This window comes from Atta colombica, unplaced genomic scaffold, assembly GCF_001594045.1.
Source record: "Atta colombica isolate Treedump-2 unplaced genomic scaffold, Acol1.0 scaffold112, whole genome shotgun sequence".
Classification (NCBI taxonomy): domain Eukaryota; kingdom Metazoa; phylum Arthropoda; class Insecta; order Hymenoptera; family Formicidae; genus Atta; species Atta colombica.
In genome coordinates this window covers 751,648-771,857 of record NW_017259198.1, presented here as the reverse complement: position 1 = coordinate 771,857, position 20,210 = coordinate 751,648, and the positions used below count along the sequence as shown (strand labels likewise).

Sequence of the window (20,210 nt, the reverse complement as noted above, 5' to 3'; positions counted from 1 at the left end):
TTTTCGTTAAATTTAAAAAAGATATCTATTAAGATATCTCTTAAGAAATTTTTTTATCTCTAAACAATAATTTTTCAAAGAAAAACTAACGATCTATTTTCAGCCAAGTAAAGAATCAAGAAATGCAGTAAATTTCAACCAACTTGGAAAGGATAAATGTTTGAAATAAAACCATTACTTTTCATACTAGCCGCTAGCTATTAACTTTAAAACTACATTCTCGTTAAAAATAATTTTAAAGGAGCCGCGATGCGTCAAGAGCTATGCAGTAAATTAAAAAAAAAATCTCAGAACTTTCTTAATGTATCCTACATGTGAATGCTAGCGACATCGATCATCAATGATACTCGAATATGGAAGATATCTCATCGGCATGTATGAGGAGTGCGGACTAATGGTCTTTTAATGACTATCGTACCGTGCTTGCACAATTGCTTATTATCTGATCTATTACACAGGCCATTCATACGCGATCAAACGCGAAAAATTCAGTGGCGCGCGAACAAATCGTACCGCTGATAGTTAAATGCGATCATCGATCCATGGTTCGTTTTCATCAAATTTGCGCTCAGCGTGCACTCATCGCGAGACAGTGCGAACAGATTGCATCATATCGCGCAATGAGCTTTTGGTGTTTGAAACATTAGAGCTGCGAATTAACGATTATCACTAGAGTTATTTAGAGAAACGCAATCAGAGCGAACTCAGCAATGATGTATGTTCAGTATTATTCGATTAAAAATTCCAATAGAATATAATTAAAATGAGATAGCATGAAATCGGAAATTGCTTCGTTATTATAAAATGAGGAGTTGCTCAGTTGGAATACGTATTTTAAGAATGTCTCATTAAACATTACGTGACTTATTAATGATAAATAAATGAATGTATAAATGAATGTATAAGAACCTTTTCGTTGTTTCTGCATTTTCTAAATCTATCGATGTTTATAAATTATTGTATAATTACAACCAATGAAATGCAAAGTTCTGCTAAAGTAATCGAGGGCTATAATCGTCGCGAATTACTTGAATATTACAAAGATCATTATAAATATCTACACGCACATACACGTCGACATGCGCGATAAATCACATTATTAAAAATAAGAGGGAGCGTTTGTATCGATTATTTTCTGCGGGTTTTGTTGTGGCTAGAAAAACCTTTCTTAATATCTTTGAATATTTGTGATTGAGGAGTGTTTAATTTTTAAAAATCGATCGTGCACATCCAAAATCATCGTTCTGAATAAAAGAGATTGTCATTTAATAGACTTATATTTTAGCTTCAAAAAATTTATTAAGTTTTAATATTTATTTAAATTTATTAAATTTAATAAATTTGGAATTTTATCTTTTCTAAAAGAACAATATAGATTTGTTATGCAAGCAAATAAATTTTTTAAAATCATTAATTGATTTATATATCTTTACAATTTTTTTTGAATAAATCCTTACTTTATGACTGCAAATTTTAAAGTTATTTTGTAATTATTTTTATTATTAAAATTAGTTTTTAATATTGCGAGATATTCTTAAATAAAATATTAGATATTGAAAATTATATAAGATATAAAACATAATTTAAGATGTAAGTATACTTATATTCCTTCTACAAATCTTATCAATTATAAACTCAATTCTCACGGATAATTGGATATCGATTACTAGACACCGTACATTGTAAGCATTTGTAAATAGAACAAAGATGAAACAAAAAAAATTGCAAACACAAAGCAATCTCAATCGATTTCTTCAGAAACGAAAACTTTTCATTTCCAACAAACGTAAAATATTGCGTAAGTCTCCTGATTGTATAACCGCGTATCGTACCACTAATCATTAGGAAACAAAGGGATCATAAAAGACGTAAAAGATCTCGATTCTGGTGGCATATAAATAAATTCCTGTACGAATCGCACGAATTCTTAATAATAAACTTGTCTTACGAATGAATATATACTTACAACAATATGAAGATTCAGCAGTGATCAATCGTATAACTGCATGCTCGCGGATACAGTAATAATGCTGTGTAATATCGCTTCTCTTCATAGAGTGCAAACATATATGATTTCACTTTTCTCCGAGTTACGACAACGAGAATTATCGATTATCGTGGCGCTGCAAATACGACATTCGGAATCCATAATACAGAAATGTGATTTAATGAGAGAAATTCCAAGTCATGATTGCACACAACGATGATATAACTTTGCTTCAGACGTTAGCCGATCATTTCTCATTACTACATAATCATACGCGACTTTATGTATCACGGTATGGTCAGTTATGATTTCTTGATATATGCGGATGACAAGAATGCATCTCTAGAAGAAGTTCACTTCACTTCTTCTAGATACAGTAATGAATAATCGCTAAGCTTGATTAATAGACGTACCGCCTCCACAAACGTATCCCGGAACAAATGATACAGTAGCAACGTAAATTGTTGAACGTCGCGTCGTGTATAACGTCACCATAAAGTTAATCGATGATCTTAAATCATGTGATTGCGTGTGCTATGGGTTCGTATTAAATGTGGTATTACAGTTATCATTCCGTAAATCTGATTCTTAGATATATCTTAAAGAGCAAGAGTTAGAAAGTGCATTGTCTCCAGATCTCTTAAGGAATATTTGCAATCTGTAGTTCCAATCAAAGTAAAATTTTAAATAATTTAAAATAGGTCTATTTAATATATATATATTAAATATATATATTAAATAGACCTATCATATAATATAGATTAAATATTTTAACATTCAAATCTCAATTTCTATTAAAGTCTAAAATCTCTTTGCCCCTGAAGATTTCCTAAGGAATACTTCAGTCTACAGTTCCAACTGAAATTAAATTTTAAATATATATTAATAAAAAATACAAGCCTTATCATATATTATAAATTAAGTACTTTAATATGTATCTCGAATTTCTTTGAAGTTTAAAATAGAAGTTTAAAATAGAAATAAAATATAAAACATTGATATTCTATTGTATTTGCACCTTTCGCGTTAATTAAATTTAAATTAAATTTATTAAATGATGTATTTAATGAATGAACCAAAATATGGCAATAATGAACGAAAATGAATTTATTGTTCAAGCAAGTGTTACAAATACATTACAAAGCTATTATCTACATCTTCGAGCTACCGCGCGAGGATAAATAATTACACGCTAATCAGAGAATCTTCGATCGAGCATTCTCGCCGTCATCCTCCGACACGCTTGATGATGGCTCGTGCCTAGACGTGACACGCATGATTGCTCTCGCCTGGACGCTGCCATCAACAAGGCGAATATTATTATCGGATAATCTGATCACGGACTCATCCTCTCTTCTCGCGAGCGCGAACGGTTGACATACTTTCCATTAAAGTGGTACGCGCCCGGTGTGCGGTCGCGGAACCCAAGGTACTTTACCTCGCCTCGGTGGTAAAACGGAGGCTTCAGCAGAGGTGTATCCGCGCGGGAGACGAGACCATAGCTAACGAGCGCGATCTACGATGGAATGCAGAAGAATTGGGGAGAAAGTCGCGCGCGCGATGGTTCACCAGCTGTAATAAGCCTCCAGAGGAGGTGTGCGCGACGCGGCTCGTTGGTCGAGTCGGATGCAACCTCGAGATGCTACCTCCTCTCCTAACGTCTTCAGCAGACATCAGGATGATCGATGAGGGCAACGCCAGGATCGCCGCGCGCCGTTGTTCACATAAATTATGACGCGACCAGGATAATGTCGGAGGATGCGCATAGAAGATTCCTCTTTTTTAATCACGTTCAAGAGAAAGGGATGTCAGACGATGTTTATTCTGCCGTGCGCGCGTCGGAAGCCTCTAATTTCATTACTGAAATGGAGTCAGCTGCAACTTAATTTATTTCCCGATGCATACAGATAGCGGGATTTTTAATATCATTATTAAGGCGAGAAAAACGCTCTCGATGCATTTATCTTTCTATGAAACTTTAGACTTTATCTTCTATTAAATTGAAAACATCATTGATACAATTATTTGCAGTCAATTATTGATTTTATAAACAAAAGATCGTACTCGTAAGAATCCATGCGTTTTTAATTATTATGTATTCTTGCAATTATAAATATAAATAAAACTTCACTCGTTATATTGCGATGTTATTATTACTCCAACTTTCTCTATTTAGCTTATATATTGAGCAAATCGAGCACTCGAAACGTTTCTCATGTGTTAGAAGACGTGAATGCCCAGCCTTGGATTACCATGGGCCCAGAATAAGATAGGCACTATATTCGGCACTATATTCTGCGGCGTGAATCTCCGTGTATGTGAAATATACCTCGTTCAGATTCGAGGTATAATCAAGAAGGAAGGCTGGGAATGCACTAACACGCGGACTAGGCTTATTTCGCTTCTCGATACGCAAAGTAAACGAATCGTCTGGTATCCGTATTCAACGAAAGTGGTCGAGAAAGAGCAATTCTATGATCATGGGTTAATTACTGCCTTGCGCTGTTACCTCATCCGCGCGTGACCTCTAGCATCATTCCTCTCTTTTTTTTTTTGCATTTGAGATTGCTCGAGATTCGGTAACACACTGTGTCAGTGCTAAAAAGAGGCAGCGATCCAAATCGGTATGCAACAAGTACTGGCACGGTGAAAGCGTTTGGTTGGTAATTCATTCGCCGGAGAAATGGTACGTGGTCCATTGCAAAGTATATCATTTAGACGTATGATTGAGCTGTCGGATTATCATTATTAATATTTCGTTTCTTGGTTTCTTTCAATTACGTAAATACGCAGAATTGAATTAATCCATAATTTGGTAATCCTGCATTATAAAGTATATTACTGTATATCATTTAAATAATAATGTAATGGCAAGTAATGGCAATAATATACCAGAGAGCTTCCTCGGTTAAATATTTTTCTGAGAAGAAAATAAATATGAATTGATGTTCTCGATATAAATATTAATGTGATTAACGTTACTTGTTATAGCAATTCTTCAACTTTAAAAATACATACGTAGTAAAATACCGGTTAAAACCGATAATTCCTTCGCTAGGAATGTAAATCTTTCATAATCTTTCTATTTAAAATTATTTTATCCTTAACTATAATAGCCGGTTAGCAAGCCCTAACCTTTTGGTTCACTTAATGTGCGATGAGCACGAGAATGTTAAATAAAAAATTAGTTGAGCTTTAGTATCTTTAAGACACTATATGCATATAGATATTGTTTGCGGCATAATAATCCAATTCGAGAAATCTTTAAAAAACAAATGAAATGATTTAAATTAAAAAAATAAAACAGTTCAAATATTTTGCGTTCATTTTCTCCGTAGGAAGACTTCTTAGTATTTCTAACTGCTTACAAAGTAAACGTTAAGGAATATTAATTGCCGATTTTTTCAAGTTTTAGTTGAAATTATTTCTTATGTCAAAATATGAAAAAATCTATCACTAATTTTCAAATTAAATCTTTCAATTAAAAAAATTTATTTTACGCAAATATCCGGTTTTACACACATTTAAAGCTGTTTAAAGTTTTTTGCAAGTAGAACTATTTCTTAATTTTTGACTATTATTGACTATTATTTTAGCGTTCTATATGTCGAGCTTCAAAAAAAGTATAGATTCATTCTTAAGGAATATTGTTTTAAATATGTGTAAAATCAAGTACTTGTATAAAATAAAAAAAATGTTTTTGCAAAACTCAATTTAAGCTAAAATTAATGAGAGATTTCTTCATTCTGACATAAGAAACAACTGTAAATAATTTGAAAAAATCAATGTCTGATGTTCCCTGAGGTAAACCTTGTTAGTATCTTTTTCTTATTCTCTATGAAATGCACGGTAAATCATCATAATTGTCGACGTTTCTCATACATTTAGCCATGTAAATATGTGCATTTATATGAGTACATTGATAGAGCATTTAATGCACGTGCATGCGCAATCGAGTCAACGGTCCATATTTAAACAATAATCCACACGCTACTTGACGTTACGAGGGGGCGATAAGCGCTCGTAAAACTAAAAAGCCTTAATTGAGCTCTAGCAATTGGCCAACACGCCGTAATCTAACTACGTACTCTGCAGAGTATATCGTGGCCGATTGCATCAACCGCGACCTTTTACCGCCTCACCAGTAGAGCGCGAAGATAATTGTACAGACAGGAGATCCACGTTCGAAATCGGACCGGCCTCGATCCTAGATGTCCCGAACTGTACAATGGAAATCATCTATAACTCGTTCAAATATCGAAAAAAAAAACCGAGATTTATTTAAGTCTTTGTCAGCAAAAATAGAGGCTTAAAGAACGGTTTTGAGGAATGGATAAACTTTTTTATATCATCTTTGTCCGATATCCAAAATGTACGATATACATTTTTATAAACAATGTAAGCTTTTTTAAATATTTTCTCTTTCAATAGCTTTCTGATTTTGATACCAATTAAAAAATCATAACAATGCTAGACAAAAATACAAAAGAATTCCATTGAAAAATTTAGTTCTCAAAAAAAAAAAAATACCAAATAATAAAATGATATTTCTAAAAATTAATAGTAACTTCTGAAAAAAAAATTAAACAATATTTAACAAAAGCATATTGCATATTTGTCACTCAGCGAAATGTTTACGCAAGTTTTAACTTCGAAAAAGGATTAGATCAGCACATAATGTAGAGTCAACATTATTCCAAGAGAAATAGATAATCTTGGCCTTCTCTACCCAGATAGATTTCTAAATCTGTCGCGCGACAAACTCAAATTATATATCGATCCAGTTTTGTTCAATTTTATATGGAGTTTTTTCCCGCAATGTCATCGAGAATCAGCTTACGATTTACTGCCTTTAGATATTGAGATTTGCGATATTCTTGCCCAGTATTAAATTACTATACTGATAATGAGTAATATTACTTAATATTTGGATCTTGCGCGATAATATCTAAACGCACGTCCCTTGCATTATTTTAAGTGCATTTGCTGTTTGAGTCTAGCCCTAAGATTTTCAAAGATAATCTTGAGACAAGCTGTAGTTAAGTAAATAAATCTCTTAGTAATGTAACATATCATCATGTATTATCTTTAAAAAAAAAGAAAAAAAAAAGATTTTTAGGAAAATAAAACAAAGCACAATAAATATGAGCTAAATAATAAAGTAAATATCTACGATATCCAAAGCTATACAGCTTTACATCGTGTTAAACACTTACGTGAGTGAATATGATGTCTGTTTAAGTATAATTATCAGATAGGTTCATTTACATTTGCGGAAAAAGTAAGATGAAGGAGTAACAATCTTCTTCCTGCCTCTTGTAACTCTTTATTCGGATACCGATCTCCGGACATTAATTTGAATATGTTGCGTCGAGGCGGCGAATCGATCTCGGTCTTGCTGAAGGCGGATGTCCATTCGCATTGTAGCGAAGGTAAAAGTGTTGCGCCACGGGGTATCTGAATCCAAAAGACTCCATGCCTGAAAAGTTGGCCAACTTAGATATAGTTCCTTCATATTGATTTACGTTTGCATTTTAATTTAAAAAATTACTAACTAAAATTGCAAATATTTTTGAAAAAATATTTGCTGTTGGTATATCATTTGTAGATTACTAAAAAAACTTCGTAGCTACGCTGCGAAAAAAATAAATCAGAAAAAATAAAGTTTACGTTAGTCATACGAAGAAAATATTTCCAGAAATATTTTTTTCAGTTATCTACACTTCCATTATATTTTTTCCTAAAAGTTTTGCGCTTCTGGCAATAGCAAACGGAACAATCGAGTGATCAAACACGACGCGAAAAAATGTCGTCCTTGTAGAATAGTTTTGTAATGTTTCATGTAAATAGAAGATCCGGCATTCTGATTATAACGCTTACGATCTGGCTACGATAAGCGTCCTTAGAAATATTAATCAACCATTTGTGCAATGGCCTCCGACCTGAGAGCGATCTTCGCTTCTCTCATGTTTCTTCATTAGGTCAATTGAAATTGTATGCGTATTCTCTCGGGCGTTTTATGATGCGAAATCTCGTCGCTATTCTTTTACGACACCGTTAAGTCCGTATCTGTCGATTACGAAATGCGAAATTAATTTATTTTTAAATCATGGCATTCGTATACTCGCGAACTGCGGGGGGGGGGGGGGGGGAAGAGAGAGGGGATTCCAGAATATGTACATTCACGAGAACGTATGCTCGTGTATGTGTACGAATCGCCGGATGTTGAAGTATATGCGCGACAAAGAAGACAAAAAGGAAGATCCTTCTCTAGGTGTTTGTGCAACCATTGACGACCGTAGTCATTTACCCATGTTCGTTCTTCGGAGGGACCCGCCGCAAAAACATTAATGACGCTCATTACTCTGCGTAAGTTATTAACATGTTACCGCGGACATTTGTAGCAATCTTCTTTAAAAATTAATAGTTCACATCCTATTTTCGATGATAATAACGTTCCCTTTTCAGCAAATGTAATAAATATACATGACGAATTATCCAGTAAAATTATTGAAACTCTTAATAATAGAAAATATTATAAATTTACTAATTATACCTGTTACTAATTATTAATAATATAATATTATTTTGTACAAATAATCTATGTGTAATTAAATATTTCAATCACATTATTGTAATCTCAAAATTAAATCTTAAAAAAATCTTATAATACATATCTACATTTTTTCGAAGTATCATTAAAATAAGATACAAACGTAACATATAAGTTATTTAATATTTAATAATTTAGAATATATTAATACAACAAATGCAACATATGTGTTTTTTTTTAAACAATTCTGATAATAAAATACTAAATATGCATCCGAATAATATTTTAGCACGAAAAGTAATTAATTATTAAAAAATTGAAGCATCCATAAAAGTATTATGAGAAACGTACATGACAAGAGGAACGTACGTGACAAGAACGTAGCTAAACAAAACCCTGTATATATTTATTCACATACTGTACAAAGATATATTACATAAAGTAGATACACAACTACACGCTAATTCGCGTACTTAAATAATGACCTAGAAACCCCATTTGGACGTTTCGGAATCGCAACGGAAACGCATCGCCAATCTCGAAACTGCCCAAATGAAAGAAAATGTTACCAACACCGTAATTTCAAGATATAAGTAACTTACTGTTAGCCATAGGTACGTAGGAATCGCAACACAGCGAAGACAAATAAATAATTTCACGTGATCCGTCGGAAAACTGAACGGAACCCTTCTAGGGAGGCTTTTTTTAATACTGAATAATTTTCGGCTGGAACGGAAATTCGTATGTTCCGCCGAATATTAATTAAATGCTGCCGGCAAAAATTAATATTGCTCGGAAATTATTTCAAAAGAAGACAAAAGTTTCGTTGGGGAAAGATACATAAGGAAAGGATTAAAATTGTATCACGTAGAATCCAATCAGTATGGATAACATAAGTGTACATGGTGTAATTCACCACATGCCATCATATTTCGTCAATTTCGCATGCAATTTAACGATGTACCTGGCAACACAAGATGAGCGCGAACGTATCAAAAATATTTATCCCCTTTTTACATCGGCACGCAAGACAATCATTGTTTTATACGAATACATATACTAGGAATATAAAAAATTAATGTAATAAAGAAGATCCCTCATATTCTATATATCAATAATTAAAATTCGCTTCTCATTTCAAATACATAGTCGTATATCTACCTACATTCAGAAGATTTCAATCAAAAGATTAAAAATTGTTTATCGAATTATTTTTCAATAATAAAGTTAATTTTTCTAAACAGATACTACATATGGACAGCAACATAGTATCTAGCAACATAGCACAAGATTATGCTACATAACACGATTATAGCCAGTTAACAACTCATAAAATTACATAAAGAAGAAACATTTAGAGAAACTTTGTTATTATATCATTGCATGATAACACAAGTGAAACGCGTATAAAATTATCTTGTTAATATATGCGAACTTCTTTGATTATAGAGAGAAGAGAATTAAATTGAGTGTAGCGTTCACGTAAGTCAATGAACAGGAGGGACGAAGTATGGCAGGCGTTTTTTTTTCTTCAAGTAATAGTTGCCGATGTTATGAGGCGATCGATGTTTTATTCTTAATAAAAAGGACGGCAAGCAATACATAATCTTAAACGTCGGACTACAGCCGGTTAATTATCATATTGCGATCTTGTCGATCGATGATCGATCGGGACTCCGCATATTAACCGATACAAGTTATGCTCGGTCACGGATATCAAGCAGCCGCAGCTCAGATTTACATGTCCGAAATCGATCATTACACAATCTGTTTAATATCTGCAAGCGCAGGTGTCAATCTCGGCCCTAAGTTAAATCAAACTTTGCAGCAGTGTTATCTAAGTCCGAAGAAGCCAATCTTCGACTCGAAATTTAATTTTCCGATTATTGCATGCAAATGTATTAATATAGCAGCCAAATTCAATAAGAATTCTAGAATAATAATAATTTAATATTGTCGACTTTTAATGAGAGTATTTGACAAGAAGTTCAGTATCTCTCCTGAAGAAACGCAGAGGTTTATTCTGTTTATTTATGAACATCGATTCATGGGCCATGATCAAAACCAATTCATCGCTCGGAGCTTGAATCCTTGAATTTAGGCTAGACGGAGTGACACGATGATAGATGACAACAATCTACTCCGATGTATTGACAGGCGGATGTCTTCTGATCCAGTGAGATCTTCATCTCGCGAGTCTTCCAACGCGCGCGTAGTTCCGATCGGTCGTCGATTGTGCGGCTTCTCAGCCCCATTTAGCGGCTACCGTGTAAAGCGACCTGAGAAGTTCGAGAGCTCGGCTGTCAGAAGCGGTAGCCTCTGACAAAGAATTACTCGTCTCCAAGACAGCGTCGTCCGATCTTCTAGCAAAGGCATTGGCACTCTCAGTGGTCGTACGGAATTTTCGTCCCGTCCTACTGCGGAACGTTGTGACAGATGGTGAAGATGACGTGGGTCTCGTAGACGATGCTCGAGGAGTCCTTATCGTCGTGGAATTCGATAAAGCAGCCGATCGTTTAGCTGTAAAGTAATAAATAAAAAATTAATGTTATGTCTAATAAACTATTAACTAAAGAAACATATAATACCATTCTTTATGTAAAATGGGCAATATTGTATTTTTTAAATAAGCAATATTAAAAATAAGAAATATTATATTAAAGAAACAATTTTACTGGAAAAATAAATAATATCTTCTAATAAAATGTATTTTAAACAAAGCATTTAAAAAATAATATGTGAATTAAGAAAGCAAGATTAACAGCAAGATCAACTTAAAAAATTTGCTGTTGATTTTGCTTTCTTAATTCACACACTATTTTTTAAATCATATCGCAAACAAGAAACTTTGCCTTTTTTGTTTTTTTAGAAGATTGTATTTTTATGTCTTTTCTGCGTTAAAGCGATTAATAAGATTAATTTTATTAAAGCTCCTCCAAACGATGCTAACATTCGTTACCACACATTCGCTAAATATATTAGCCTACATTCAATATAGATATATATGTTATACATGTTATATTTGTGTATGATATTTATTAATATTGGTCGAATGTTGGCCAATCGTTCGGTATCATTCAGAAGCCCCTTTACAATTATATACATAACTAAAATTAATCGTCGACGGTAATAAATATATATTCGTTATTCTTATTTATTAGTTATTTATCCAAATAAAGCATTCTTATTTTAATGCGATATTCAAAGATAAAATATTTTCATAAAACATTTTATAAATAAATATTATAATTGTTAAATAGTGTAATACGTACGAATCGAAAAATTAAGTCTATTGATGCCAGCGATGATTTCTCGCGATTCTTCCGAACTGAACTCGTTAACGGGCATCCTCAGAAGAGCATCTAACAGTTGTTCCTTCTCTTGTTCCATCGTCTTGTTTCTGGGACCATTGCAATGGCTTATCAGTAATAGAACTAATTGTCTTACCGTTGCATTGTTATCAGCCTGTTTCATCACTCGCATCAGTGTGTTCGAGCTCGTCTCGTTCAAGTTACCGAACATCTCGTGCGCCTTGATCACTTCGCTCTCAGTGGCATTCAACGCATTGCCGTGCGCAAATGGCAGCAGAGTGGATGCCAAATTGTCCCGGGAGACGGCATTAGTTGATGTCACCGAGGAGGTAATCGTGGTCGTTATGCTCGATCGTGTTGTGATAATTGGAGTTGGTGTCGCCGTATTTTCTGCGGTAAAGGTTGTTGGTAGCAGAGTAAACGTTACGGGTGGATCGTTGTCACTCGTTGCCCATTGCCAAGGACTCGGTGTGCTGGTTGTTCGTGATTCCGTTGTTACGTCGAGATCTACAGAGGACAATTTTGACGATCTTGCAGTACTCGCAGTGGGTTCTGATTCTTCACTAATAGCATTATCAGTTGTTTCAGGCAACTGAGTGGTGCCGACGTTCGATTGTAGACCGTGATTAATGTGTCGAGGATCTACGAACACCGTTGTTTCCCAGAGCTGAGTGACCATAGGCGAAGAAGTCCAATGATCATCATTCAATAGGTTAGAATGTCTCGTGGTCGAGGCATCCGTCGGATTACTAGTAGCGCGAATAACAGTAGCAGTGTATGGAGTGGCGTCGCTGACGGTCGCAGTAATGGGATCTAGTGTCTCCATGTTGTTCCGAATTGTCGTTGCCGTCGTTGTCGCTAAAGGTTTGCGAGTGCCTTCTCTGTGATTACTTTCCAACTTGTAATTGTTTCTGAATTTCGCGTACGAACTGCGAGCTGTGGCAAGAGATTCGGACGGCGCTGTCGTTGATTCGTAGTAACGTATCCTGAATGGTTGAACAGTGGTGCTGGCGGTCTGGTAGGAGGGTTTGCTTTTCGATAGAGGCGTCGTTGAGCGCACCACCTGATTCGGCAGAATGCTATTTGACGCGGTAAAACTCTTCACATTACCGAAATGGTGATGATAAGGAGGCGGTGTGAGATTTTGAACGGGTTTATCACCAGCTGAGCCTCTACCCCAGCTAGATAAAGTCGTTCCTTTTCCAGAATTCACAAAAGACGCCATCGTCGACGACGCCACGTAATTGTTTATAGGTGTAGCGCCGATCGGTTTGACATTTTTACCATAAGGTTGGAAGGTCCTTGCCGTGTTATTTTGAAAACCACCGATCTTATTTCTATTTTCGTACTCGTCCAATGGGAAATAATTGTCGTAGATCGACAAATCTGTTGTATCCCTCGTATCGCCATCGTAATTTTGAATATCATTCATAGTAGTAGTAAAAACGCGATTCACTTCGAAGGCAAATGTATTACCAGTCTGTGTTGATGATTCGATATAATCCCTCGAATCGTGTGATGAAGCACCGGGCGGTAACAACGTCGTACTTGGATAGTAAATTGGTCTTCGCGTCTGGCTCTCTGAAGTTGTATATTCATCATATGGCGTCGTGTAATAAATCGAATACGATCTATCGGTGGTGACAGGTGGTTGTAAGGTAGTGGGGACTATGGTGGTTGGTTTACGCCTTCTGGTAACGTTGATATCATCTGAAAAATCCAGGACTTCATCCTTTTCCTTAGTCACTGATGCATACTCTTCCGCAGTTGGATACATTGTCGTCATTTCAAACTGACCATCATCGGTGGTCGTCGGGGGTTGCGTGGGTCTGATTTCTGTGAGTACCTTCTTAAAGGTTTTCGGATCTTGTAGATATGCCGATAGAGCATGAGTAAAGACCTGAGCCAGTTCGCGCAGTTTCGTGTTATTCGATCTCTTCGCGCCATTCACTGGACCCTCGCTCTGTTCGATCTCTAGATCGTCGTTTATCTCGCCACTAAGATCCTCGGCTTCCGATGTAAATTCAGTCATTGTGGTGTTTCCTTCGAGTGCATTATTTAGATTAAACAACTCAACGTATGACGAGATGGTGTGTTGTGTGAGAATGCTGGTCGGTAATTCGACAGACACATTATGCGAATGATTGCCTTCTTCTCTACCTTCGGCTTCCTCGGCACTTGCGATAGATTCGATAGTCTCATTGAAGCCGAGATTGTCGCCAGCTGTGGCAAAGTACAGAGCTAATGAATGCAAAGTAGATGGACCGGGAGCAGAGGGTCCATTTCGACTATTTCCATCCTTCGCGATTCCACTTAAATTTTCTCCGTTATTTTCTAAACCTTGAAGAGAGTGCAACATGCTGAGCGCGTGTTCCCGTTCAGCGTAAGGTCTATCTTCTAAAGTCGGTGGTGGTTTGCTGCCAACCTCAGGTAAATAAGTCGCTCTGTCTTTGGGCTTGCTCGTTGCCGGAGGTGATGATTTCATCTTGGGTATCAGATTACTGGCCGTGATGCGATAATTTGTCAGAGTGGAACTGTATGTCGGCATAGTGGTCGGCGGTTTCGGTGTCGGCGTAGTAGTCATCGTGGAGTAAACGTAGTTTTTAGTGAAAGGTACGTATGGGCCTAAAGTGGACAACACTTTCCCCTGTTTATAGGTAAAACTGGTGTCATAAGGGCTTAAAGTCTTACTAGTAGATCCGCTCTGCTGATAACCATTAGTGCTTCTCCACGGCTTCTCGGTCGAGCTGATTGAATTCTGATGGAAGCTTTGCAAAGTCGCACGCCAAGGATCTCCTGTCGTACCTTTGTTTTCGATGTTCGTGATACTATTCTCATTTTGATAATTTGGGCGATAGGTTTGCCCATGACACTCATCGTAACATGGCACATTGGTCGTAGGAAACGCATCTTGACTGATGGTTGAAGTGACGTTAGCAGCGTTGTGCCGATAGCTTTCTGTATTCAGGTATGGACGCGTAGTCGCGAAAGAAGTATCAGTATCTCTTTGTTCAGTTACCCTGTTATCAATATACTGTTGATTTTGATAATTCCCGGAAGCTGGTGGTATTCTTCCTATAGCAGGAGAAGTCCGCGAACTAGACATAGTTGGGAACTCTTCTGCGGAGGGAAACGATGTCACCGTCGTGGTGTCAGCATTAGTATAAGTGGTTTCTGGAACATCATCTTGCCTATAGTAAGGAGTACTGTAGTGCGACGTTTCGGTGGTCGGCGTATACTGTAATGTTGTTTCATAAGGTGGCAACGTCGTTGTCTTAGGCTTATAGATAGGAGCGTATGTGGGACCGGGGTATGGCGGAGCACCCGTCTTGGGTGTGAAGGATACTGTTTCACTTTCTCTGTTCCTCTGTGGCGTCAAGGTGGTCGTCTCATGACCGCGGTAGCTAGCGGTAGTGGTATGATCTCGGTAATCGTATGAATGATAATAATACTGTCGAGTGTTCTCGGATTTGCCCGAGTTGAAGTGTCCTCGATTGGACACAAATGCGGCACTTTCCGCAAACTGCTGGTATTCCTTCGGAGGCGCCGCAGTTGTAGTTCTGAAGGTTGTCGTCTCCATGTACGTCGGTGTAGCTTTTTGTGACTGGTTTAAACCGAACAGATTGTTTCGCGTCGAAGTTCGCGATTTCGAATTATTGAACGACTTGTCATTGCTGCGCGTATTCTGATTTGACTTATAATTCCGACTATCCTGGAACTTATTGTTGTGCTCGTAATTGAATTTGCTATTCTGAGTATCCAGTTGATTTCTCTGTCTATTGACCGCCTGATAATTCGATTCGCTATCATATTGTCGCTGTTTCGACTGGTCATAATTATCGGGTATTTGACTTGTTTTTTCGTTAGTTCGTAATGCATTATTCTCTTGGAATCGACCAGAACTACGAGTGTTCTCAAAAACATTGTTCGGCCCAAAGTGTTGATTAGACTTTGGTTCATTCTGTCTTTCCGAAATCTGATTCTGCTTGTCGGTGGATTGACCGTACGGATTCGTTCTACCATTTTGTCTGCCATCGTAGTCGACGTTATCGTAGTAATCTGCGTTATTTTGTTCTTCTGCTTCGCGATGAAACTCGGATTTCATTTTTCTCGCTTCCACACGTTTCTTCTCTTCCTCGGCCAGTTGCTCGACACTCTGCTCATATAACTCTGTGGACTTGCTGCAGTCCACTTTAAACCACCAATCGCATATAAGTTGCGATTGTTGGAAAATCGTGCCATTGGGACACAGGAACGAGATCTTACGTCCATTGTCACAGATGTGGAATACCTGAAAATATATTCAACTTCGATGACAAATGTTTCATTAACGGAAAGTCTCTGCAGAAATATTACTGGTATAACGGTATAAATACCGTTATTATAAACATGATAATTTTTTCAAAGGTAATTTTGTACACATAAATTATAGAAAAATTCAAGATAAAATGAAAAAATATTTTCAAAAAGATCATTCGTTCTTCAATTTCTCTTATTTTCCAAATTTTTTTATTTATTTGGCATGTATATATATATTTTTTACAGACATTCTAAAAATGTTCGAATTTCCTATAATCCGTAACTGTATAACAATCGCCGGATTGAGCATCAATCCGTGTGGACTTTTGCTCGAATCGAGCCATCGCGTCGTATGTAATATCGATGTCACCTACTTGGCAATTTGTCTCTAAATCCGCGTAATATCCCCCTCTCAGACCGCGACAGCTGAATGAAGTGGTTGGAATCGACGTGAGGGCTGGATAATCCACTCCGGGCTGTCCCGTCACGCCTAAGTACAAAGTGGAGAGTTATTAAATTTTATAACTCTTGTTTTATCAATGCGGCATTACCGATGTTCATTCTGCGTTTTTCACAACCGTCTAAACTTCTAAAATATAAATATCAACATAATTGCTTAGAGCTTTCGCGAACCATGCTATTAATGTCATGCAAACTATGTCATTAACGTTTCATATATAAAGAATTCTGTGAACCGACAACTATCGAGATTAGTGACAAAGATCGTTTAGATCCCCCATCATAGCTTCGTGCAAGATGATAAACGAGCGATAGATTATCTGCCGGTATGTATTAACGCGTTTCAAAAATTTAATTACTAAACGTAACAATGCAATTACATCACGTTTAGGAAAATAAGAGGTCGACTAGAATAGAAGTGCCATAGAAAGTCTGTCACTTTAGTGGAAAGTCACAAAGCGCCGGCGCACAATCATCATAAAACGAAAAATTGCATCTCGTGGGAAAGCAGAAACGCAGTCTGATCGCTCCGAGATAGTCGCACGCACTCAATGACTTTCGCTTACACAGTCTTACATAATATCTGACCACTAAGACAGTTGGAGAAAAGACACATACAGACATCGGATGCTCTCATTTTTGTTTCTGCTTGAGTATGATATCACTATGTATAGAGTGTTCCAAATTTACCGAAGAAGCTCCTAGTAAATATGTGCATAGATGCACAACTTGTAGAAGTGAATTCGTATAACTGTACGTTATGTCTACATGCGAAAGACAAATATACACGTGCACAATGTAAATATATATATGGGAAAAGATAATACGTGAAGCGCTGGAGAGTGCAACGTTGGAATAAGCAAATATTATTTTTATTCCGGGATAAAAAATATGAGCAAAAAATATTTATTCATAACTTTTTTATACGTATTTATGCTCTCTTGGCCATCAACAATTTCATTCAAAACATTGGGATTAATAAGCAATTAATAAGCATGGAATGAAATTACAAATAAGAGTTTTTAAGAGCTTTGCAATTCTTTAAAGGATAATTTTAGATAATCAGTTTTTATCAAAGGATTTAAATGCCATATTAAACAGTTTATTTTACAAACAATAATAAAAGAGTACACGAATAAGAACGGTTGTTACACCATCAAAGAGACACGACATGCACAGAGAAAAACGTTTTAAGTAATAATACCCGCTCCTTTGAGCCATTCCTTGAGAAGGTCCTCGTTACCGAAGAAGACTGGCAATAAAAGAAAAAGCGAATCACTTTAGTCAGGTCAGAAAAGAAAAAGAGATTAGCGATGTAGTCTCGAGGTTAGTAGGACAGTTCTATGAGAGAACCTTGGTAAACTTGGTACTCGCCGTTCTTTTCGGGCGCCAGCCTTTTTACGATTTTCTTCAGTGCTTCGACGTCTTCTTCGGATGCCTCAAGACTCGACAGGTCCAATTCCGTGAAGAACTCTGGCAGTCTCGCATGCTCGACATCTCGCGATGCCTGCAACGTAATACGCTCTCAGAATGTAGAACTACTTCCAGAAAAGCGCTCGCGACGACGAGTTTCCGCAGGTCTCTTGGAAGATACACTACTTTCAACTCGTCTTACAGCTTGCTCTTTTCTTCCAGTGTACTTGCATCTTTACTATCTTGTAATCCAATCATCATGATCAGATTGCACGTGGTAATAATGTTAATGTGAAATCGTTGAAAAAAGACACTATTTTTAAAGCTAATTGAAAATGTACAAAGTCGAGAGGCCAGTTATCAATTCAATATTTGCGATATTTTTTTATGACGTAATCGCAATTTGCAAAAAAATGAATTTAAGCGAATTTGAGGATTTAGCTGTTATTTCTAGATGATATTATCCTAGTAAAAAACAGCCACAATTTACCACGAAATTTTATTTCTTTCTTTATATGTCATACGTAATATAAATGTTTAATTAGGGAAATCAATTTATGCATTTGAACGCTCGAATGAGCGCGACGAGTGCATTAAACGTTATTGATTTTGCGTGCGCGAGACGATACGACGCACAAAATACGAACAAACGTTCGCCGCTGCGTTATCCCGCACATGAAATTCGATACTGCAACTCGCATCCCACTGGGAAACGAAAGTTTGATTAAATTTCGCTGTAGAGAGTGTGGGCAGAGGAGCGCCCGTCGTCGTTACCTATACTTATACAACGCGTAAATCATGGTTAACCAGTGCATCACAGTATTGACCATTGTCGACATTTATTAGCAGTGTTAACGGCAACTTTAAAGCGAGAGTGTATCGTAATTTCACTCGAGCGATTTTTCACGGAATCCGCTCGCGCGGAGCGCGTAACTCGGTAACTCTGTAATTAGATCTCGCGCTCTCGTAAATTAAAATCCGCGTTACATCTGCAGGGATGAGAAAAGAGCGTTCGTAACGCATGTTTCCACGCTCGCGGTTGAAAATTTCGCGTCGCCCCGAAGCGCGCGTTCCGACCGCGCTTTACCTCTTTCGAATCGATTGCTCGCAAATCGTAAATCGTCGCAATAAACCGTCGCGCGTACAACGTCCGTACAGAATTCTACGAAAGTTAAATTACATTGCTTGAAATAAGGGCCGCGGGGACTTTAATTACTTAGCCGCTAATTAACTTCGGCGTTCAAAATGTCGCCTGATTGGAGCCGCTCGGTCTTCAGATTAGCGCCACTTGAATATTTACGACAGCATTGTTCGTTCACTTATACTTCTATAGAATTAAGAAAATCCATAATAAATATTCTAGGATGTTTCTAAATTATCCGACTCAGCTTACCGCCTGGAGAATCCATGAAAGCACCGAGAGAAGGATAATTCATGGATATAAAAACTTCATCATCCATCTTTACGGAATTTTACGGAAAAGTCAGGAACTTAATATTAAACTTAAAAGATCGCGCGGAGATATTGTATCGAAATTATCATTGCGTGATAAATTCAATGACATTTTTATAAAATTAACAGTGGCATGGAAAGTTATACATAGAGAGAATCAAAATTAGTTACAAAATTAATTCTGGATTTAATTGAAGATTAATTTTAATTTCAATCTTTAACGGTGAGATAATAGTACATCTTATGACTAGAAGTAGGCTATTCTTAATCTTAAAAGCGCTCACCTCTGTCTCGCAGTGGCCAGGTGTGTACATAGCAGCGATACCTGAAAGTCGGAAACGGGATTAGAGTTAGGATTAAATAATCACGCGTCTTGCTCTATAGGAAATTAGGTCAGCGAAGCGCGGTCGCCTAATCCGGATGTTCTATAGTCGTATGGCAACCATTTGGGATATTTGTATAGCTGCTTTCGTTACAACGCGATGTTGTGAAAATATGCCAGCGGCGGTTCAGGCTGTTTTCGCTGTTGAATAAAGAAGTTTTATCAACGACAAGCGTGCATGCTAGCAGAATCGCACGGTCGATGCGCCCGTATAATCCCATAGGTTTTATAGTAGAATTGTACATGTCGAAATTTTTTTTTCCCGCTGCTATTCAGCGTACTATTCGCGGTAAAACAAAATCAATATCGAAAACACATTACACTGACCTCGTCAAATTTCTTTTAGCTCATAAG

The 20,210-nt window shown here is 36.8% G+C and overlaps 1 protein-coding gene across 1 annotated transcript in view; it reads right to left on the bottom strand.

Moving 5' to 3' along the window:
- Positions 1-10,047: 10,047 nt before the first annotated feature.
- LOC108694080 (mucin-5AC-like) overlaps positions 10,048-20,210 on the bottom strand; it is a 13,360-nt gene continuing 3,197 nt past the window's right edge. The window contains exons 2-7 of the mRNA XM_018203370.1: positions 19,759-19,799; positions 17,963-18,116; positions 17,814-17,861; positions 16,525-16,640; positions 11,813-16,142; positions 10,048-11,060 (exon numbers count right to left, since the gene is read on the bottom strand). Of these exons, the coding sequence (XP_018058859.1) occupies positions 10,786-11,060; positions 11,813-16,142; positions 16,525-16,640; positions 17,814-17,861; positions 17,963-18,116; positions 19,759-19,799 (4,964 nt within the window). The 3' untranslated portion in view covers positions 10,048-10,785. The remainder of the gene's footprint in view (positions 11,061-11,812; positions 16,143-16,524; positions 16,641-17,813; positions 17,862-17,962; positions 18,117-19,758; positions 19,800-20,210) is intronic.